Source organism: Gouania willdenowi, chromosome 4 (genome assembly GCF_900634775.1).
Source record: "Gouania willdenowi chromosome 4, fGouWil2.1, whole genome shotgun sequence".
Classification (NCBI taxonomy): Eukaryota; Metazoa; Chordata; class Actinopteri; order Blenniiformes; family Gobiesocidae; genus Gouania; species Gouania willdenowi.
In genome coordinates, this window is record NC_041047.1 from 13,841,760 (window position 1) to 13,865,938 (window position 24,179).

The 24,179-nt window shown below is 37.2% G+C and overlaps 1 protein-coding gene across 16 annotated transcripts in view; it reads left to right on the forward strand.

The window, feature by feature from the left end:
• ptprsa (protein tyrosine phosphatase receptor type Sa) overlaps window positions 1-24,179 on the forward strand; it is a 283,168-nt gene that overhangs the window by 156,352 nt on the left and 102,637 nt on the right. For all 16 annotated transcript variants that reach the window (XM_028444079.1, XM_028444078.1, XM_028444082.1 and 13 more), the window contains 2 exons: window positions 3,978-4,123; window positions 7,204-7,345. In XM_028444079.1, coding sequence (XP_028299880.1) covers window positions 3,978-4,123; window positions 7,204-7,345 — 288 coding nt within the window. The remainder of the gene's footprint in view (window positions 1-3,977; window positions 4,124-7,203; window positions 7,346-24,179) is intronic.

The window sequence follows — 24,179 nt, forward strand, 5'->3', positions numbered from 1 at the left end:
ATCATAAAAGGCCGTGGTCGCTTATATCATAGCCACAACCTTTTCACGTCCCTGAACGTGGTCACATGTGTTTTGCTGACAAACTCAAACTACTACGAAGTCCCAATCTGTGAAATCGTTTGGTTCCAGTTTGGTTAATTTGTATCATTTGGAGAAATCCTTTGAAATTAATGTGTTCCCTGTAAAGGGAAAAGTTCAAAAAGATAAAAAAAAAAAAAAGCAATATGAGTTTTTCTGTGTACTGTACAACCTTCTCTAAACTAATACAGTTTAAAAGCAAAAGTCAACACAAACTGCTTCTCCAATTAGCTTCTCAGTGGAATGTATTATTTAGTTTAATTAGGCATCTTTTTTTCCCATCGTTTCAAAGACTGTTAATATGTTTCTAGAGAATATCTGGAAACTTAACTTAAGGAAGTAAGTTTAAAGGATGTCAGGGTAGATTAAAAAAGGAAAACCAACATTTTTTGAAAGATGCAGCGATCAATACGCTTTCATTTACCCATCAAACGGCCAGGGATCAATACCACAGCATTAAAAAGATTGTCAGGCAGCAACACAGCGTCTCAATACCTTTCAGAAAAATGGGTTCAATTTTTGCTACTTTGCTAATTGGTTTCGCCTTGTGTGCTCCCAGTGCGTGTGTATGGGGTTTGATCTGATCACAACATGCACATTGTTCAATACTTTTCAAGACCTTTGAAATGCTGTATTTCACCTTGTTTCACTTGGGACACCCAGAGGGGATTTGTGTGGGTCTTTCTGCCTTTGAAGATGGTGTCCTATTGTTTTGGGTTTTTATTTTTATTTTTTGCACAAATGCACAAAATTAAAAAAAAGAGCAAAGCAGAGAAAACAAAATATGACAAGCTATTTATCAACAGGTGAGCAGTTCACAGTGTTGGTCAAACTGCTTCTTATCTGGATATTTATAGTGGCAAAATTAGTATTACACTTTCTTTTTGCAGCATTTTTAGTTTTTCTGTATTCTCAGGAACTAAAAGTCACTCTCCTTTTAAAAATGTTGCAGACGACTAGGCCATTTATCACAATATTTTTTCGCACGTTTTATTATTTTCAAAACCTTCTGCTTTTTCACTAAAATGTGCAGGTACGTCTTCACAGAAATTGTGTCACTGTTTGTTGAAGGAAACAATATATTGTTTACTGGAATATTGCACTATACTGGTGTCACTGGTAAGAAAGACCCTATTTTTTGTTTACAGAAAGCACTATTGGAGATACTTGTTCATTTACATTGGTATGTTGACACTTATTTACAGAAATGTTGCACTAAAATAGTGTCACTGTTCATAGGACACTTTTATGAAATAAAAATTAATCTTTTTTTTCCTTGTTATGTCATGTCATGTATCGTAAGGTACCCAGAGCTTTCAACCCCTACAGACGACAACAGACTTTTTTGTCCGGGACAAAAAAAAATCTGTGTGCAATGTCAGTGGGTAGGATTTATTGGTCCTGGATCAGGTCTGAAGCCATTTTGGTCAATTCGAGAAGTTTAAAATTTTGCGGCGGTTTAAGACAATCCTGGACGTATTCATGTTGTTGGCCAATAGGAGCAAGGCATAAAGTCACATGACTGGTGTCAATGGTAGTGCTAGGTATTAAAACATGGAATATATATATAAAGCTGTGTAATTATTTATGTAAAAGTCTCTAATTGGGAGTTAACATTTATTTTTTGCCTTGCATCAGCAACACACCAGGTAGTCAGTGACCAGTTTATTTTGACACTACTTGGAACATTACAAAGCCAAACGGAACGTAAAAAATTGAGCAAGCTCTTTACGAGCAAACAAACAAAACTTTCTGGTTTGTCTAGACACTTTTTAAGCTGTGACCATGTTGTACCACATGCTATTATCTCTATGCTATAGTTGAATGCTCAAACTTTGGATATACTGAATATTTCCCCCTGATTTACAAACTGTTTTCTTTACAAACATATGAAATAGAAAATAGTACTTCACCAACATTACTCAGGATTATTCATTAATTATGAATTAGTAACTAAGGCAGATTTTAATCACACATCAGTGTTGGGTAGCCATTTTTGTCCCTTTCCCAAGGCAACCCGCTCCCTCCTTTATTTTTTTATTTCCATTTTTCTTTTTCTCACTTTATTCCTTTTTGCTTCTTTCTCTCTTTTTGCCCAATAATGTAAGCAGGAACTCTTCTTGATATGTGTTTAGCAGTGCCTGGAGACTGGTGTCAGCCCATAGTCCCTTGGCATTATGCACTGCCCGTTTGATCATCCCCACATACAGTATCTGTGTGATTCCAATTTAATGACTTCCTCAGGAGACTCTGTTTTCTCTGTTTTCTGTTTTAAGCCTCCTGCAACTCTGATGTCGACAAAGAATTATAGACACTATTCTGAATTATGATGATTTTAACCAATGAGCCACAAATCTATGGTTGCACAAATGCTTAGTATGTGGTCCTTGTACCCCTGGAGGTATGTCAGCATAATGCACAGGCTCCAGTAAAGGGTTAGTAGGACTTATATCCGAGTCATCTCTTAAGCCTTTCCCAGATCCTGTTGCACAACTTGTAAACGCCACAATGCAGCAGCTAGACAGAGCAAAGAGTTGTGGAGAGCCTGTCCACAGTAAACACATTAATAACCTAAAAGATAATTCAGGGTGTACGTATGATGTGAGATAAGTTCTACAAAAAAAAAAAAGTTTGCTATCACTGCTTGAGTACAAAGTACCTGTTTGACATCACAAACCTTCAATACTTTATTTATAACTTTTTTATACAATACAGACACAGGTTAGACAAGATCACCCACAGCAGTATTTCACAAAATGACAGATAAAAGGAGAGGCAAGGAGAACACATCTAGATGTCCAAAGCTGCCAATAGTCAGCAAAAAGAATGTCAAAAAAGAAACTGCCTCTCACTTAAAAACAATCCTGGGAAGAAAACAAAAAACACACACATGTGGGTGGGAGTCAATCAAAATCCTCAGTCACTATGCCAAATAAAGCGGAGTTTGTACATAATACAATAAAGAACCGTTTACTAATGATTTAGCCCAGTGCAGGGGTGAGCCGGTCCGGTCCGCTTGTTTTGTCTTTCTTTTTTCTAACAAGTGAGTAGAAGCAGACATGGTAACAGGTGGCCAAAATTGCTCCAGAAGTGGTAAAAACGTGGCGAGAAAAAAGTGAAAAGTTACTAAAATAGGCCAAAAGCAGTCAAGAGTGGGCAACAAATGGGCAATCAAAGAGAACACAGGTGGAACTTAAGGGCAAAGGTTTGCTTAAATCGGCAAAATGTAACCAACAATAGGGAAAAAGGGCAAAAAGAGGTAAAAATGTAGGGGTAAAAAGGAAACAAGTGGTCTTTTTTGGGCCAAAGTTTGCTTATTTGGATGAAAAGTGGCCAAAAAAATTTAAGAAAGGACTAAAATTCAAGTGTCAAAAAGAACTTACAATAATGGACAAAAAATAAGAGATAAAAAGGGATATTTATTGGCAAAAGGTATTTAAAATCTGAAAAAAAGTGTCAGAACTTTTAGAAAAGGGGCAAAAATTGGACAAAGGAAGTTGCAAAATGGCCGAAGGAAAAAAGTAAAAATGAGTTAAAAAGTTTCTCCCTTTTAAGGTTTTCTGGAGAATAATAATTAAAATGAAGACATAAAGAGCCACATGTTAAGCATCACTGACATTGTCTCCACTGATAATGTAGTGGGCTGGTCTGCACTTAAAAAGCAGGGCTGAATTTGTGTCCCAGTCCATCCCTGTCTGGTGGTACAAACAGGGTTAAAGTCTAAGGCTTTATTTATGAAATTGTCCCATGTGTGGATTTATTTACAGTACATGCACTTATAAAAGGAAGCTGAACCTCCAGAAATATAATTAAAGAAATCAAGTTATACTCATTCCTGTAACACATGTTTTTGAGCGTGTACTAATGGATTCCCGTCTTGTCCCGTCTTGTCTCTGCAGCAGCACCACGTTTTACCAAAATTCCCGTCGATCAGATCGGGGTCTCTGGGGGCGTGGTCTCCTTCGTCTGCCAGGCAACAGGCGACCCTAAGCCAAAAGTTAGCTGGAACAAGAAAGGAAAGAAAGTCAACTCACAGCGTATAGAGGTGAGTCACTGGAACCTTCTGCCCATACTTTCACTCTACATATTCACAATAAATTAATCAAAATGACAATTTTTCTCAGTTTTAATGCAAATGAGAATATATGAAAATATTCGAATAAATAACAATTTCACATGTGTTTATTTCCTCTGTCCCTTTAGAGCAGGGGCGTCAAACTCATTTTAGTTCAGGGGCCAAATATAAAGTAGTTTCAATTTAGGTGGGCCCCAGATTTTAAGTGGGGGAAAAAAGGAATTTTAACAATAATTTCCCAAAGTGGCATTTTGACGTATACATGATACATACAGTAATGTATGTAAGGCACAGACAATACCCAAGCAATAAGTGACAGATATCAGTCCCTGCAGGATTTTCTCTTTTAAAATTTCAATGATTTTGTAACTAATTAACTAACTAACTTGTAACTAACTAATTTTTATTTAATTTTGGGAAAATATGAGGAATGTTTTCAGGAAAATGGATTCCTTTGAACAATTTAAGATTTAAAACAACTGTAGACAGGGGATAAAAGCATTGGAAGGGTCAGGGTTTGTGATCCATCAAATATTGTGGAGTTTCATTGAATGTGTGTATTTAGAAGGGCTGAGAGATCTACAACTGAACTATTTGGTAATTTAGACAATAATTCATGTTGGGTTTTTTACGTTCACCTGCCGAATTGGATGGTCTAAAGGGCCAGATTTGGCCCCGTACCATGAGTTTGACAAGTGCTTTAGAAACTCCATTTCACTTCAAATCCAGTAGATATTTTTGGTCTTTCTATGCCCACTCAGGAAAACACTTACAAACTACAAACAGGAAGTTTGAGATACAAATCCAAGCAAGTGATGGATTGTCACAAGCTGTTTCTGAACCCAGCGGCTAAAATAAAAAAAAATCAAGTCCACTATTGCCTTAAAGCTGCCCAGTAAATAAAATTCAAACCCTTGTCATCCCATTTGTTTTTGTGCCTCTGCCGTTGTCACATTTTTCCTCTGCTCTTTTTTTGTTTTTACCCCATACACATACAGCAGTGTCTGTGTGAATATGCCAGTGCGTTATTCATGATGTTTGTTGTTCACTTCTCGGCAGGCCTCCCAGATGGCATCTTTAAAAGTCTTGATTGATGCTCAGTGTCTCTTAATTAAAAAGTTGCTTTCGTTAGCGATGACGGCAATGAGAATGCACTGAGGTACATCCAAACAGACCCCCCCCCCACACACACACACACACACACAGCATGTGTGTGACTGTGGCTAAAATGCACAATGATAAGAATATATACACTGTGTGTGTATGTGTGACTAAAAAGCACATAATAAAAAAACAAAGACAACAACATCAACAGGGAGAGATCAGTATCTCCTCTGAGGACAGGGTATGGAGACGAGTTATGTTGGTGCGTTCCCATCTTCTGCATTTTAAGTAGGAAACAAAGCCAAGGGCATGAAGGAGCTCACCAATATGGGCGTATCTTTTCCTCCATTTAGCATTAAAACAAATCACAAGCAGAAAAGAGATTTGAAAGTTGCTTTTTTTTCTCCTCCTCTACCCTGCAGACAACTGCTTTGATATTGATCATGATGCTGTGCTCTGCAGTGTTTTTAGCCTAATTAGCAGCTTAGCCCTGAGAGGTGCAGCAGTGAAGCAGCGGGGCTGCTAAGACGTGTTTTTGTATCTCAAAGTCATGCTTTGCTCAGAAATCCCAGCAGCTAGTCCTTCATTGAGCTGTTGAAAGCTTCTCTGAGCAAAGACAGATCCTGGAAGTTGGTTCGCTCGGACTTTGATTGGCCAACCATCATCATGAGATTTTACCTCAAATTTGGGGGTCAGATTCATTATTGATGTGTATTTCTTACTTAAATTTAAAGGGATAGTTCGCCTATTTAAGACATGACGTTGTATGCAATCCTCACCATCACTATAGTGCATACACATTGTCTCACTCAGTGGTCACCTCCCCCGCTTGAAGTTGTTCAAGAAAGTAGTCCCGGTTAGTTTCCGGGGCCACAAAACTGTGCGTTTTTAATAGAAAAAAATATATGCGTTTGAAAGCTTGATTCATTTACATCACAAAACCGGCCACAAAAAAAATTCATACCTCCAGTTTTAATCGGCACTATTTTCTCTTCCGTTTCCATCAATCCGCGCTGCCGTCAACGTCAGCGCGCATGTTCCGATAATAGGGTTTACACACTCTAATAGCAACGACGGAAGACCGAAGCAAGAGAAAGTAAAACGTACGTACATTAACAATGGTACGAACTTGTAAATTCCCAGGTTGTGACCACAAAAAAGTGCCGGGATCACCGTTCAGCTTCCATCGTTTTCCAGTTTCTGATATAACTATGAGACAGCTTTGGCTGGTTGCCATCGGCGGAGTCAGACATGTTGTCCGCGAGTCGCGCTATCAACAGCTGATGGGATTAGGTGCACCGATGACGCCCCCCACTCTGATAATCCCTCCCAGTCTCCTCCTCTGGAAGTGCACGAAGTCGCGCACGAGCGCTGAACATGCACACGCATCTAAATCCTGTGATTGGAGGTGGAGGGGGTGACTGCAAAGATTTGGTCCTTTGGGGTTTTATTAACTAAAATATTTAATTATAAGGCACAGATAGCGCGCAAACATATGATTTTTTCAGAAATTATTATTTTTGCGGTATGATGCTAAAAATAATTTTTTTCTTATTTTTTATTTTTTCTGATATAACGGTACTCAGAAACGTTATCATTTATGTATAATTTATATGTCAAAGTTCAAACCAGGGCAAATTAATGTTGAAAATGTCTCTTTTTCACATCAAAAACCTGTGGTCCACTTAAGCTCAAACTGGTCCGTCTTTGGCCCCTGAACTAAAATGAGTGGGACACCCCTGCTATAGAACTAGCTAATATTGTCATAGTTGAGCTACTTTCGACTTTGGTTCTCTCGGCTGAGTATTTTCAAATAAAGATAAGCAAACTTTGGACTCTCCCAAATGTACTGTCACTCTGTACTTTCCACTGTCTGATTCTCACCAATACATGTTACCTACAGTGTATTTGGCTTCACGCAGCTTCTTTAAATTTCACCCCCACAGACAATTGAGTTTGATGAGGGCGCCGGCGCCGTACTCAGAATCCAGCCTCTCCGGGCACCACGTGATGAAAACATCTACGAGTGTGTGGCCGAGAACACCGGTGGCGAGGTCACAGTCAACGCCAAGCTGTCCATCATCCGAGGTGAGTCTTTCCTTTCTAAGCGGATGTGTAGAGGACTAACGCCATCACTGAAACCAACAACACTACTTTTCACTGCGTTGGTTTTTTTCACCAGGACTTCATGCCTCAGAGCTTTTGTACTGCCTTTTGCAGGCAGCGTGAACTCTCTTTTGAAGCTATTTTGCTTCGAGGGCTTATAGGTAGTTCTTTTTTCTTTTTCAAAATACATTTTTGTGTAACACCTTTTTTCTAATGCTTCCTATTTAAAGAAAAGTCTTTGAAAGTCATGTATATTTGTTAAAAAACAATGGGATTTGTCGAGCTACATTTTATTCAAACACTACCACGTTATAGGAAATCGACGTCAATTTCAAAGTACCGTAATTCATGTTATAGTGTATTTCATGTTAAGAAACGCTATGCTATAAGGCGAATAACTGATTGCTGTTTTTCTAGCAGATATTGCTATTCGATTTGATTCACGAATATTCACATTAAAAAATTCCCATTCAAATATGAAATGCCATTACTCTAATGCAAACATCTAATATTACTTTTTAACTCCTGTGAGGAAACAAAATAAATAATAATAAAAAAGAAAACCATAATTAAACAAAAAAATTATGTAAAAAATAAAAATGTAATTTAAAATAATGTGTAAGCTACAATTCAAAGGTAAATATAGGGTGTACTGACATGTATTATTGATGTCATATAAAGATACAAATTTCCCCTTGGTCTACTGAATCTGAGCAGGTTTATTGATTACGTTTTGATCAACTTAATTTAAAAACAATGACATTAATTTAAATTATTCTGATGATATCATTTCCAGTCCGTAATGATTAAGTAAAAACAAATGGATGCAAGGATACATCAGTTATTTCATCACTAGAGGCCAGAATATTTGACAGTATTAAAAGCTATCAAGTCATCATGAACCTACAATGTTTAAGATTCTACAATCCCTGGCATGTTCAGCATGCGTAGAATAGTTAACAACAAATCCTGGCTCTGTCAGGAGCGCTGCGAAAAACCGCAGCTTTGGCAATCACATGATTGGGTTGTCTGAAACTGTGTTTTCAATAAGAACTATGCCAATTCAAATTCTCAGCCACATTTAAGCAAGATTGGTGTTCAACTAATTCAAAAAGGTGTGTAAAATTGTGTGATCAGCAGCAATGATTTAATTTGGATAAGCAGCTCTTGGAAGTTCCACGTCTGGTTCAATGAAGATGTACAAAATTAGCGTAAAAATCGCAACGGAGGGGTTCCTCGACTAAATACTTGGTACATTTCTCCTCTTACCTGTCTCACTGTGCCACAGACTCACGCACACGTGCACAGGCACACACAACACAATGCATTCTCCTCCCTTCTCTTGCTGCCATCTGCCATGTTTCCTGGGCTGAATGAAGCTGAGCTATTGCTGGCTGGCTGGCAACTCAAGCAGGGCCTTTTCTGGCACTTACATCTATAAGCAGTGGGGGGCGGGGGGGGGGGGGGGGGGGGGGGGGAGGAACTGTGTATGTGGTGCGGGGGATGTTGAAGCAGAGACCGAGTTTAGCCAAGCCTCGTGAGCTTTTTTATTGTGAGAAACACGCTATGTGAGTGGGTGCTATAAGGGAGACAGTGCTGCAGTGACATTTTAAAGAAATTTGTAATATTGTGAAAGAGGGAAATATAAAAGAAAAGTCAAATAGTATAAAATAAAGAATTTAAATAATAGGCCTGTATAAAGTAGAAAATGAACAGTAATCTTAAAGGAAATATTACAGCAGAAAGTAAAGATGGAGAGGTGAAAGAAACGTGATTGAAGGAGAGAAAACAACAAATGTTGTACAGATTAAATGGAGCAAAGCAGAAAAAACAGAAGTGAAATTGGCTGAAGATGAAGGGAGACACCATGAGGTGTTGCAGCTTATTGGCAATGTAGAACAGGTGAGGAGGACAATAGCTGAACATGGGTTCTTGGATCAAGGGCAAAGGATTGTGGGATATGGGACAAGGCACGGGGGAACCATTCACAGTAAACAGAGGGATTGTTTCCTGGGATGTAGAGTGGCAGTAAATGGGTTGCTATTCAATGGGTGATTGGCTGGAAAGTCGTGACACACATTAGTAACAATCTATAGCTTAAATAATACATCAGCTATATCGGAGCTATATAGAATATTTAATTAATATATAAATAAATCATCTGTTAGGCGGCACACGTGTGTGTGCAAGTAATAACTTGTTCTTTGTAAAATGAAAATATCAATAGTTGGCAATACAATGACACATGTATTTCATTTTTTTTACTGTACATGACAGATAGAAGACAAATATTAGACTATGTGCTGGAGACAGTAATTCAAAGGTAAAAAAGATACTATAGATAAAGATGACCTTTATTAGTCCTGCAAAGGGGAAATTTGCAGTTTCAGCAGCAGATAAATATGAAGATATATATACTGTACATGTGCCTGTACACAGTATAGATGGGAAGATGTGTGGCAAAAAAGGACATTGCACAATAAAAACAGATTATTTACATATGCACACTAACATTTCTGACTGTTATCTGTGGATTAGCTACAAAAAAATCGGCCACATTGATCAAAAAATCAAAGATAATTTGCTTTAAAAAGAAAAAAAATGTAAAAGGTTGAAATTGTTGTTCAAGTGTTTGTTTTGATCTCTTGATTTATTGATTTATTGACTTTGTGTAAAAAGTTTGTGGGATGTGGAGTCGAATGCATAGATTTCATTTTTTTATCTGGGTTTTAACAGAGTACATGGGAAAATGTATTATTTCATTTATAATATATAATGCATTTTTTATTTCAGTATCCGTGTGCACGTGTATTGTGGTGAGAATTTCCAGGTGCATGTATCGCTGACTTGTCTTTGGCGGTTAGTCTTCTGCTATATCTTAAATACCTACCGTAATAGGCCGTTTTACATCACTAAGACGTGCAGACAAATGCACATTCTTCAGATGTGGCAGTTTTAAAGATATATGTAACCCTCATTCTCAGTTAAAATGAGTTTTTAAAGCGTCAAAAAGAACGGATTGTTGCCACCGGGATACTGTCAGCTCATGCTGTTGTGTAGACATCATAGGGAGCAATGTGTCTTTGTGTGCTTGTCTTTTTAGTGCACTGCAGTCTTTAGCCTTTTGATTACCGTGGCTAATGGAATCTCCCCTGAGGCTTTCACAGAAGTACAAAAAAAAACTACTGATTGATGAAGTTTGTTCTGATGTTCAATTTTTTTGGTATTGAAACCACATGGTAAAATGACATGTCTATCCCTACCAGTAGAATGCAGATTATAGTGAGACGGAGCAGCAATAATCACGTTACTGGCACAGTTAATGTCAGTGAAGAAGTGAGCGCTAGAGAGTCACCTCTGACAAACACTTTTAAAATACGTTAGCCATTTATTCTTTTGTGCCTTTCGAGCAAATATTACCTTGGTTTTTATCTAAGCCATAGTTTTTTGTCTTCAAGCATTTCATATTCCTTGTGTTCGTCGAAATGTTTGTGGAAGTAGTCAGAAGGTAGTTATATTTATTTTATCAAAGCATCAAACTTTAATGCTTAGATTCATCTAAATCTTTCAGAGAGCCAACATCACTGTGCTGCTACATTTGGACAAAAATGACAAGCATGTGAGTTTTGATGGTGGGGGAAACATGCGGGAACATGCAAACTCCACAAATCAACGTGGATTCAAACTCAAGGCGTTCTTCCAATTAGGATTACATAGAATACACATTATATTGATACAATTGAGTCTTTTTGTGTATTTTTGTTGTTGTTTTGTATATAATTTCTCATTTTTTGTGTGTTTGTGGCTGTTTTGTGTCTTTTTTTTTTTTGTAGACATTTTGTGTGTTTTTGTTTCCATTTTTTTGTAATTTATTCTCATAAATTACAATATATAAAAGAAAAGACAAGTATTTTGTGTATTTTTGTTGCCACTTTGTGTATTTCTACATTTTAATAGTCCTTTTGTGTGTTTTTCTGGATTGATTTTGTGCGTTTTTCGATTGAGGGCCGCACAAAATTAGTCCAAGGGCCACATGTAGACCCCGGGCCACCAGTTGCCCATGTCTGATGTCCATACATGTTGTTTGTTGCTTAAAGTACCGATTCTCAACCAAAACTACAGTATATCTAAGCTCAGAGCAAACAAAGAATCGGCCGTCTGTCACCATTTGAAAACCACCTTTGATGATAAAGTAGCAAAAATCTAAATAGCCAGTTTGCAGAAGCAGCAGCATGAGCCATATTATTCCTCTTTTGTAAATGTTCCGAGCTTCATCCATTTTCCTTTAACCAGATCATTGATGCTGAGGTACAGTGGTCTAAAAGTTATTATCCACAGAGAACTACGGTATTTCATTTCACCGTCCTGAAATTGGCAGCCCGCATAAAGCAGTGGGTTTAGTGCATTTTTGGTAGGACGTTGTTGCCTGGCACAGGGAGAGCCACAGCATCATTCTAGCCTGGTAAATTCTGGGAAACCTTAATTTGTGCGACTGGGTATGTGTTTGAGATTGTGAAAAAGAGAGAGAGGACCAGAGATTAGAGCGAGTAACAACAAGAGGGAAGAAAAAGAACTGGAGTGAAAGTTAAGACAGAGACCAGTCAACCTCTTACCCAACAGAGACTCCAGAGAGAAGCCTTAAGATCCTCTATTACCCAATTTCAATTTGCTCTTTCTGTTTCATCCACCTCTGTCCCTCAGATAATGCCACTTCCATTATATAGCATCTTTGTCTTACACACATGTTGGCACCACTTCTTTCTCTTTGGCAAAGATGGGACGTTTATTCAAAGAAAAAGAGACCTACCGTTCATGAAGAGGGGGTCAAACTCACAATGCATGAAAACACCCGTTAGTAACATAGAGGATAAAATGATAAAACACAAAATTATATAAGTTGTTTTACATCAGGTGTTGTTTTAAGGCATGGGTGTCAAACTCATTTTAGTTCAGGGGCTTAAATGTGTCGCAAATTATAATAACAACTTTAATATTATTGTGCCCTAGATTTCAATATCAGTACAGTTAACTTAAAAATGATTGATTTTCTTTTTCAATTTTTGTGTAATTTAGAGAAATTTTGTGGAACAGTTTGTGAGAAATTACAAGATTTGTGCAAAAAATTGAGAGTTCTTTCCACAATTTCCTAAAAAATAATGTAGAGTTGCTAAATTTGAGATATCTACAACTCGATTATTGGTATGCTAAGATGAGCTTACATTTATTCAGAGAAGGTTTTTCAGGAAATGTTATCTCCTGGCATCTTTTGATTGTCTTTGTCAGAGGAGTTCTGCTGATTGCCTTTGATGATTCCTTTGAAGTTTAACTTGACTCCCATGTAATAGTATTGGTAATCTATAATTATGAGTTTGACACATTTTTAAAGGATCCCATCTTCATAGTTTGTTTAAAAAATGTTTTAGATCATTACAACATTTTTTATAAAGTAATTTTCAGGGCTTATCCCTGCTAAAGAAAACAGGAAAACCAAGATTTATTATAAAGAAGGAAAAGAGAAAAATATTTTTTTCCAAAAAAGGTTTTTCAGCTGATGATCGTCTCGTAGTTTTCATGCTTTTTCTCCTGGTAGTGCAAATGTACCACTGTTGTGGAACAAGGCTGAGTGCCTATTTTACAGTGTTTGTTCTTGAAAAGGTGAGTCCAGTGTAGCAGGCAGGGTTGATGAAAAATTAATAAAACACAGTGAAACAAGAGTGAGTGTGTGGGGGAGAGGAAAAGAGCTTGTTTCCTTAAGTGTGTGCAAGTCTGCAAAGGTTGTCAGACAGTCAGTGTCACAATATGACAGGAGGCTGAGCAGCAGAGCAAAAAAAGTCCAACATACAGTATGTATATTTTATATTCCCAAAGAAATATAGAGTACTGGTACTTTCTTATGGGAATTTATGCAGATTATAGGTAAGATGTTTGAGCTATCCATCCATCCAGAGACTGCTACCTCTGTGTTCTGCTGAAGGTTTTTTCTTTCCCCTTAAAGATTAGTCGACACATTGGCTACGTGTACAGGAGAGCTTTAGTTCCTCTTTAATTTGTAATAAAAGTCAAATCCTCTTTAAACTGACCTTGTAAACACCTAAGTCCAACTGAAATTGGCTGGTTTATTCTGATTGTAATTCCGAATGGAATAATTCCTTGATCTTGTAAACACTTAAAGGTATTGTGGACGATGTTTAACTTCCAGGTGGATCATCAAGACTATTGGTCCTCCTAATTGTCAATCATGTATACGCAAGGCCGTTGTACGTGCTCGTCCTTTGAAAATGGATTTTCACTTACTGGTGGCAAGTCTTGCATAGTGGGAAAAGTGCAAATCTTATTTTGGTAAGTGAGCTTGTATGAGCGATGTCCACACCAACTTGTAAACAGAGCTGTGTATGAAGACGACTGGGCTCGTGCACACTCTACCGCACATGTAGGCGTATTGCACATGCGCATTTTTTTTAAAAATTGGAGAGGGCGTTTTTTTTAAAAAACATTGTCCACAATATCTTTAATTCCGCTTAAAAAAAACAAAAAAAAAACAGTTATTATGTGATCTTCTATGTTGTAGTCAAAACAAGAGGTTTTTGTTTGTTTTATCCCGATAGACGTGATAGGTCACATCCGCCCCCTGTCCAACCAGAACCCAGACTGAAAGCAGAATTGAATAAAGCCAAATTAACCTGTTTTTCATGTAAACTTCAATTTGGAATTACTATTTCCATAACAACATGAAGCAGAACACTTTAATTCACAATAATTTATTTTGTAATAATTAATTCTGAATTACAAAACATGTAACCGTGGCCACTGTGACAGAAAATTACGTGTTGTATTGAGAGACACTAATCTCTAGTTATTGTATTGTAAGTTTCTGCTTAGAAAATGGATTTTTGCATTTGTCCTTTAGCTGAAAAAGATTATTGATCACCTCTGTGTCAACAAGCCCAAGTTATAAGGTGTCAAATTTGGAAATGGAAGAAAATACCAATCTTTAGTAATACATTTTTTGCATTTTTTTTAAGTGGGACTTTTTATATCAGAGGGAAACTTATATTCTACTCCTATATACATATATATATTTTTTATGACAGACCAAGGATATGTACACTTCCCTGATTGGTAAAATAATTGACTTTATTTACCAATGTTGTCCTCATTGTCTATGCCTATAACTGATAGATTTTGTTACATTAGTTAAGATACATTTGTAGATTTCACTTTTACAGGTCTTTTATAGGACAATACATATTTAACTATCCTATGTGTTTTCTTATTTATTAATACTCTGCATCATTATTACATCTTTCGAAGATTCATTGTTTCCTTCTTTGTAAAACCCTTTGAGTTAAAGTTGATGATACAGTAATGTGACCCTAAATATGAAATGTGGGAATCAGGTAGCATAGTCTCTATGTGAAAGATGAAAAGTCAAGATGGAAAGATTTTTAGAAAACAGACAGAAATAGGAGGAAGTGGGTGAAGAAAAAGAAAAAGCTGCAGAAACTTGCCTACGCATAAGTGACAACCTCCTACAATTTCCTCTGTTTCATGTAATCCTCAAGCAGCCAGCGCCTCGGCTGAGTTAATGGAAGGCCTGAGATGAATGTAAGAAAAGGGAAAGATGAAAGATTGGTCAGGCGCAAAGAGGTTAGTGTCTGGAAAACCTGATTGACTGATTCCCTGACCTGCAAAAAATTGACAGATTAAGGTTAGAATTTCACACATGACATTTTTACATCAGTGCATAGTGTGTGAAGGCAAATTATGGCATCAAAACAATACAGTTTGTATAAAATAGTTTTAAATAAACTGATTCCAATGATGTAATCACACAAAGGCAAACTTAAGACAAAAGGTAACATTTATTCATGCTAAACAAATACACACACACACACTCCTTGTGCTGGTTATGTAATACATTGTAACACAGCCATGAAAGGTCATAGAAAACCTTGCTACTCTGTACAGAATAAGACTACAAGAAAATAAATGAATCAATAATAATTAAGAATATATATTTATATTTAGATAAAATTTGGCATTGAATAAGCAACTAAAATAATTAATCATTTAAAAAGATAATACTAAAAGCCAGCTATAATGCGTCATATGACTCTGTCTTCCCAAACACATGTAGACACAGTAACGCCTCCTTATAAGGCCTGAGCTTCATCTTCTGTCTTTAGATTTGCCTTCCCTTCCTCACCTCCTACATCTCTAGAGTCTGACATGACCGATAAAGAGAGAGAGAAAGAGGGGGTGGGGGGTGGCCAAAAGTATTTTTCAACCTTTATTTATATTTTTTGGCTTGATGTGGTTATTGCAGCCACCTGGACAAATGTTGGCCGTTTCTCCCACTCCTCTTCAGCAAATGAACTGGGCTCATGGATAGAAGTCACTCTTTGAGATGTGGATTTTTATCATGAGTCATTGTTAATCATCTTTGTGAGCTACTGCTTTCAGAGCGCTTGCACTGGACATCGTATCACCCAAACAAAAGAAAGAGCTTCAGTTGTTACCAGTTCAGCTTCGTTATAGTGAAAACAGTGATCGCGAACTGGGATTTGGATTGGATTGGAAAATCTTTATTGTCCCCGAGGGGCAATTTGGTTTGCAGCAGAGGTCTATGCAGGCAACACATTCATAAAAACAGCACAATGACATAGATACATACATATAAAAGAAAGCTACCATGGATGTCATCATGATGGACGTAAGTTAGATGAGGGACACCAAGACCAGCAGTACATCCTAAAAATGTACAGGTAACGGTATCTACAGCTTATTTAGAAACCCAACAGCTGATGGGACAAACCACCTCAAGTATCTGTTAGATTTAGACCTCCTAGCATAAGTGAACTTCCTCCCTGTCGGCAGAAGTTTCCATTACCTTTGGAAATGCACAAAATATAAATAGCGCAATAAAAACTGGTAATGGGAACACCTGAGTTTCGAAAAAACACTCAAATGTCTTTCATGAGGAGGAATTTCAAACGTTTCAATATTGAAATGTATCACTAAAGCGCTATGGAAACTTTTTACCCGCAAATACACGTCACAGAACGTGACATAGCTGGTCACATGACCTCTTCTCTCCGTGAAAACATGACGTGGTACTTGTAAGCAGAAGAAGAGACCAAGACATGTCAAAGCATTATAGAAATATAAACTTATTACTGCCACATTAGACAGTAAACAACAATGGAATGCGCAGTGTTATAAGGAGGTTTGGAGCGTCCATCTTCCTGCAGCAAAGTCTTTCGGGATGAGATTTTACGGGAGTTACAACGCACCTGCCCAAAACGACCTTCAATGGAAACACGTTCAAAGCACAATTATACTTTGTGGACATTTTGAAACATTCCTTAATTTTTGCCAACATCTGTAATGGGAGCCCAGTTAGTGTCTTGGGTGGCACAGATTGCTGATAAAGATAGTTAATAGGCTTAGGGGTTCAGCTGCAAACCATTCTAGGAACAATTTGCATGTTCTCAATAGGTTTGTATGCATTTCCCGGGGGACAACCCACTTTTCCTGCCATAAAAATCTGTGTGGAAGTGAAACTGATCAAGCTTGGCTCGTTGTGGTAGTGCTCTGTAGGGCTTTATTCTGACCAAAAAAATAAGACGTGGCCCAAGCCCGACAGAACACGGCCCGAACCCATCCGACCCCGATGAAACCGAACGAGTCAGGTTCAGGCAAAAACTTAAAGCCCTAGTACTCTGTCAAACGATTTAGTTTTTTTTATATGAAATTATTGGTTTTTGTTTCAACAACATTAAAAACAGCTTTTTTTATTACCTCTACTGCATCTACGATGTAAGATTCAAATTTTACATAATTTTAACTTTGAATTACTGAATAAATGTAATTTAAGTACTTTGGACTTTTTATTTAACATAAATTATCTTTTCGCCGCAAGCACGCACTCTTCTAAAAACAGCAAAAGCAGTAAAATAAGCAGTAGGTGGTTCACTGTGAGCCATTTTCCGACCGAGCAAAGTCATTTTAAAGTGCTGAAAACTTCCCTCGTTCTTATAATATTTGGGACTTTTGCCGTTTTTTCCACTCTCATCTTTTATCACTATTTTCCCTCTCTCCCTCTTCCATTTTCTCATCTGCTCTGTTTCTCTGCTCTATTTTTCTTTTGGGTTTTTTTTTTTTTTTTTTGGACATTTGGATGTAAATGTTGCCCTTGGTGGCTAGATGTGCTTTGTGTGGAGAATACCAATTGGACATCAGGCGTCTTTCTGGAAGCAGAGCAGGAGGGGTAGAGGTTGAGTGCCGGCTGTATAATAACCATTATTCAGCCGAGATGGCTATCCGGAGAGGGCTATCGGTGCCGGGGCCAGAGACACTGTGATTAGATTTCCTTCGTGTTGCTATTTTTCTCTGTCCCCACATCTTTCTGGGCTCTCCTTTGTTGTATTTCAGCAGAATACTTCAGTAAAAAGCTCAGTCGTCATAACATTCAACAAATATTTGACAAACATGCAAATCAAATGGAGATTACTTCTTTTATGCAAAAGGCAGAACTTTGGCTTTCACGTGATCACAGATGTTCACACAATTATTTACAAAGCTCTAACACCGACGTCTAGTTTGCACATTTTGAATATAACTTTAAGGTTTTAACAGATTTACAGCAAAACTCAGATCTTTAAAGATGAATTTTCAATTTGCACTGAATATACAATCACCAAATTAATAACTTAATATGTTTAGACTTGGAGTCTTTAAACATTCAAACACAATGAGTAAGGAGGCATATGCGGTTCACAACACTAACCACTGACTATTGATTCATGCCATGGACGATTTAAATCAGTTCAACCCAGCTAAATTGATTATTTCAATGTGCTATTGTTTACCTGTATTTTACAATCGACAAACACCTCAAAATATTTGATTTGCATGTAATTGTATACCATAACATCAGAATCAGAATGGTTTATTTTGCTGGGTACAGTTAAAAAAAAACAGCACAGGGAATCTGACTTGGTAGTCGGTGCGTGAAACAAAGACACAAGCCAGCAGCAATAATAATAAAAGTGATAAATATAAGGATAAGGGATCAATAAATGATAGAAGATAAAGAAAAGATAAATATATATACATTTATACAGTGCAGCAGGTAATATTGACATACAACCACTATATCCCTGATATGGAGGATTTTGGTTCTTATTAAAATAACCAGTTGTATCAATCATCCAACTGCAATGTTTTTTTTTACTTCAAATTTGTTTAAAAAACCAACTGAAAAAAGAAAATAGTAGGACCAACTTCATTGAATTGTTTCAATTGCCTAAATGAGTTTTTTTGTTTGTTTTTTTTTTAATGAAGTTATGAAGTTAGATTATACAATTGATTTGGAGTTAATCATTTCATTGTTCTCAATTACATGTTTGCATTAATCCAAAATGAAGCTCCTCCAAGATGGGATTCGAACTAGTGACCAGTCCATTCTGCTTCTAGTCTGATACTATGGTTTAATTGAAGTAACATTCTGAAGTAAACTTGAAATTACAATTTACTTTGCATAATAAAAAGTTGAATATGAAACTAAACAAAAAATGTGGCACGGTGGAGTAGTGGTTAGCACATCTAGCTCACAGAAAGAAGGTCCTGGGTTGAAGCCCTCGGTTCCTCTTTATGTGGAGTTTGCATGTTCTCCCATTGCTTGCGTGGGTTTTCTCTGGGAACTGCGGCATCCTTCCACAATCCAAAAACATGACGGTTATCTTTGTCATTGTCTTGTACTGTATATATGTTGAATTAAAGTAAAATTAAGGGGAAAAAAAACGTGACTGGACTTTCTAAATTGCCAGTATGAGTGGTGTCCTGTCTAGGGTGTACCCCCGCCTAGCGCCCAATGACAGCTGGTGATAGGCACCAGCAGACCCTGAAAAGTAGCAAGAAGCTCAGAAAATGGATGGATGGACATAAAATTACTTTCTTTTTTTTCTTCGAGATCTTTCTAAAGATATTCTAAAAAAAAAAAAAAAAAAAGGCGGAGACGTCATGATGTCAGACACACATAATCATGAGAAGCCTCATTAATGGACGTTCACTCAAATGAGAACAGCAGGTTGTAGAATGCCTTCACTAAAGCAGAAATCCAAATGAAACTCACTCTGAACTTTGTGTTTCTTCAACAACTGCTGAAATACAGTTTTTAAAGTATATATAGGTCTTTCTTTCCTCTTCCTTTGGTCTATTTTTCTCTTTCCTGTTCCCACGCTGGTCCCTCTGTGGTAATACAGTACAGACTGTATCTGTGCTGTGTAATCAGTAAACCTGATTATGGTGCTGATGAAGTTAAATCATTATACTAAGTAAAATTAATAATATGTAGGCCCTAATAGGTGTGGGGCATGGCGGAGCACCCTATGGCATTAGTGTACAGTCAGACGAGCGTTGTTTTTTTCTTCCTTTGCTCTTTCCTGTAGCTCTTTTAACTCTGATGGGAGACATAAAGTCTAAGTGGCACAGATAGATATAGATAATAACATTAGGTATAAACAGAATACAAGTGCCATACGATTATTTAAAACCCTAATATGTGTAAAGTGCTGCACCACAAAAAAAAAAAAATGAGTAGAATGTAGACGATATCTAGAGCTTGATATTAAATGTCACATGTAATAATACATTAAAGCGAAGAGGGCAACGCAGGGGACGTGCACACATAAGGTCACTTTGTAGACATTAACCCTGAACCACAAAGTGCTGTGCTGTAAATGCTAATATTTAGAAATCATGTTCAAGTTGTGCAATTTTAAAATAAATAAAAAATATCATAATTAATGCGTCTGAAAACCCCAGTTTTTTTTTTTTTTTTTTTTAAACCCTGTCACATTTTAAAAATAATTTCAATGCTAAGATTTTCAGTGAAGAAAAGTTTCGTAACTTTCAGATTTACAGTATGAGTCTCTCTGTACTAACTGAATATTAATTCACAATGGCTATTAGGGCCGAGCAGCTGGACGCTCCAGTCAGCTTTTTCAGTGTCAAATGTTATATTTAATCACAAAGCCCTTTGTACCAAATTATAGAACTCGTCTGCAGTTGCTAGAAATGATGTGTTAACAGTTATTCACTGAGAATAGAATTAGTCGGCCTGTTTTGATGGCTCTAAAGGGCCGTCCGTTAGAAAGAGCCACAGTTAGCATGACGTAAAGCAACAGATCGCAACAGCAGGCATGAGTGGACAGATTAACAGCCGTGCAGTGGGTAAGCTAACGGCAGGCTGATTAAGAGCTTTGCACCTGTCCTCTGTTTAATGATATTAAATAGTGAATTTAAAGACAATTACAGATAATGATTGCACTCAAGCCAACACAAAAAAGGGGAAAAGCAATGGCAAAATTTGAAAGGGAAGTTAGGTTAAGCAGGCTAGTATTATCTGGGGTGTTTACATGGAGCACAGTTGTAATTATTTAAACCAAATGTTATTGTTGTTTTTTTGGATCACTTAAAAGTAACAGTATTAATAACAAATGCAAGGATGAAAAGACAGTTTTCTGAAAACAACCATTTTATATGTGGTTTTCTCTTTTCCAGGTGCATAACACAAAAGATAGATGAACAAATGTATTCGTAGTTGAATTATCTGTTTAAATTTAGGTGTCAAACTCATTTTTTCTCAGGGGCCAAATTAGAACGGTTGGATCTCAAGTGGGCCGGTGGTTTTGGGTGGAGAAAATAGAGTAATAGTTGCATTATTATGTTAATAAATGACAGATATCAGACCCTGTGAGACCTCCACTTCAAAATTTCCTGATTTTCTGACTATTTTCTTCTGTAATTTAGTAGTTTAGTTTAATTTTGTGGTATTGTTTATTAAAAAATTGCAGCATTTTTGAAAAATTGAGAGTTCATGTGACACACGCACGGGAAAATAGCGAGCCCCTGCAAATATTCTCGTTTCAATTAATTTATAAATTTGGCAGAACTGAGATATCTACAACTAAATTATGTGCGCCATTTCCACAGTGATTAATGCTTTTTCTCTCATTTTTACTCTCCTGTCCAGGCCTATTTGAATGCTCTAAAGCATTGGTTCTTTACTGGTCTCACCCAAGGACCCACATTTTGTCACGATCATCAAATTGTGACCCACTTTTTTTTTTTTTTTTTTTTTTAATTCAACCGACCAAATTTAGTTTTTCAAAAATAGCTGTTGAAAACACATATTTAAAACATAAATCTATATATTTTCCCGTACAACATGCATTTCACAGCATCCTCGTAAAAGAAAAGTTTCTTTCAAAATAAAAGACAAGTTCAACATGAGAGACATTTAGTATTTATTTATTTTTGACCAGCTGTCCGTGACCCACCAGTTGAGAATCGCTTCTCTACTGGGGACGGATTTGGATCTAGATTATTTTTCCCGTTGGAACATTGATTCATTGAATGATTTTTTGCCAAAACGTGGTATGGGTCTCCAAGGCAGAAATGCTGAGTTAGCTGCTAAAGCTAATGCTGCACACGAGCTGAAAATTCAGTTTTTTCTACTTTTTAAACAGTGACCAATCAGCGGATTAGTGCTGTTTCACTTATCAGCCTGTTTAGTTTCCATCTTATGCACTTCCTTCAAATTTGTAAATTGAATTAAAATAATAGCTTAATAAAAATAATCATGGGCCTGGTTAGTGAATGGAATCTAAATTCCGCCCGCTGGAGACCCTGGTCGTCTGTGTTTTCATTCACCAGGTGTCACCTGTGTGGAAGCGAGGGGACTGCTGCTGAGCTGCTCCCCTTGGTTTTTAAACCTGCTCAGATCGGCCGGAAATGGCATCCCTGGTTCCTTATCAAGTCTGAATATGTGTAATATTAATAATATAAACACTATTAAAAATGACAAACGCAGTTAGTCTCTCACCTATGACCCCCCCAGGTCACGCATGCACACTTTCAGAGTGTGAAAAGGTCTTATGCCTTCATCTATTAGCTATAATGTAGAGACAGATATGTTTTAAGGTTTTTAATACCAAATGCAGTTTTATTTGATGAATTTCATTTAGAAAAGCATAATAATATTTTTGTACGCTCTACTTCTTGTTGTTTATTGTTTTCATATTTGATTATCTGCCCTGTAAACATCGTAGCGCTACAGCTGTTTTTTTATTCATTTTTTTCCACGTGCCGTGTCGGGTATAAGCCCAAGTGACAAAAGCAGCTCCGAGCAAAATACACAACAGCATTGTCATTGACCAATGATGCACTTGCCTTGATTCTATTTAGAAAGGGAAGATCTGTCATCACGGAGCAGACGCATCATAAAAATGCAATTGCCACACCATTATGGTGGACGGGGCCTTCGGGAATTTGAGGATACTATCAGCCCATGTCATTGCTTCCCGTCTGCACTTCACTTGTCAAGCAGCCTAACCCTAAAGTAACACTCCCTCAATGAGTGATCTATTTATTTTTGCATGGCCGCTCTTATCGACGGGGCCTGTAGGCTTCAGGGGGAAAAGATGGTATCACACGCTATTCCCTGGAAAGCAAGCAACCAGCACACATTTCCTTTTTTTCACAGAAAAGCTGCCAGTGCTGTATCACGTCAGTGCAGCTGTGTGAATGGCACAATCAGGCCACCAGTAAATCATGCTTCTTATGCTTTTAGTTTACTTTTCCCCCTATGATGTTTATTTGTTGTTTTTTATTCGTAGGGTTGGGGTCAATTATTGTTGTAATCAAATAATTGATAATTAATCACAATTATGGCGTAATTATAATTGTAATTGTAATTTTAAAAAAGCAGTTGCTGTCGCTATGAAAATTGTCAATTATAATTTAACTCAAAACTGGGGATCCATGTTACAGTCCTATGTACAGTTCTACACACATGTAGTTAACAGTTATTATAATATGTTTCATGTCAAGCTTTCACACATTTTACCATTTAAAAAAAATTGAAATTGAGGTTTATTTTTATTTATAAAGCGTTTTTCTCAGATAAAAAATCACAAAGTGCTGTACAGAACAGAGGAGAAATGAAAACAACAGCAGCAACATCATAAAAGGATAATAAAAGTTAAAAATCCATTTGAAATCCATTTAACCAAAGGCTTTTGTGAAGAGTGCAGTCTTCTGATGTTTCTTAAGAGTCCACACAGTCACTCTCCCGGAGGGACTGCTACAGGTTCTTCCAGAGTCTGGGGGCCACAGCCTGGAACGACAGGTCTCCCCAGGTTTTAAAATCAGTTTTTGGTGTTTATAGGAGACCCTGACCTGAAGACCAAACCAGTCAGCGATATACTGAGGAGTAGATATTTGTTTTACAGCTGATTTAGCACCCGTTATCATAAGAGATGCTAACAGAAAGCTAACACAACAGGAAAGTTAACTTTTATTAGGTTTTTTTATTTCGGACTCAGTAATTGTGATTAATTGTAATTGAAATTTAGTACCTGTGAATGTAATTGTGACTGAAAAATGTAATTGACCACAACCCTGGTTATTAGACTTCGTTTTTTTCTGGTAAAGCTACTCCGCCACATCATATTTCTTCGTCCCAGGTTACCAGAGGGGGACAACATGAAGTTGTTCGGATCAGTGAAAGCATGCGAAGCAGCAACTCTGATCAACATATTGCTCTGTGTTGTCCTCAACTTTCTAAACGGTAGGCTTGCCTCAGCTTTTCTGAGCTCCGGGGGAAACTTGGTAAAAAAGAGATGATACAGGGGGTGACCATTCATAATTGATGATGAGGATACAGCACAAAACCTAAAACAGTGTAAACCCATGTTCTTTTTTTTAAACTAGCAATAAAATATTTAATAAGCTGTGCTGATGTCAGCCT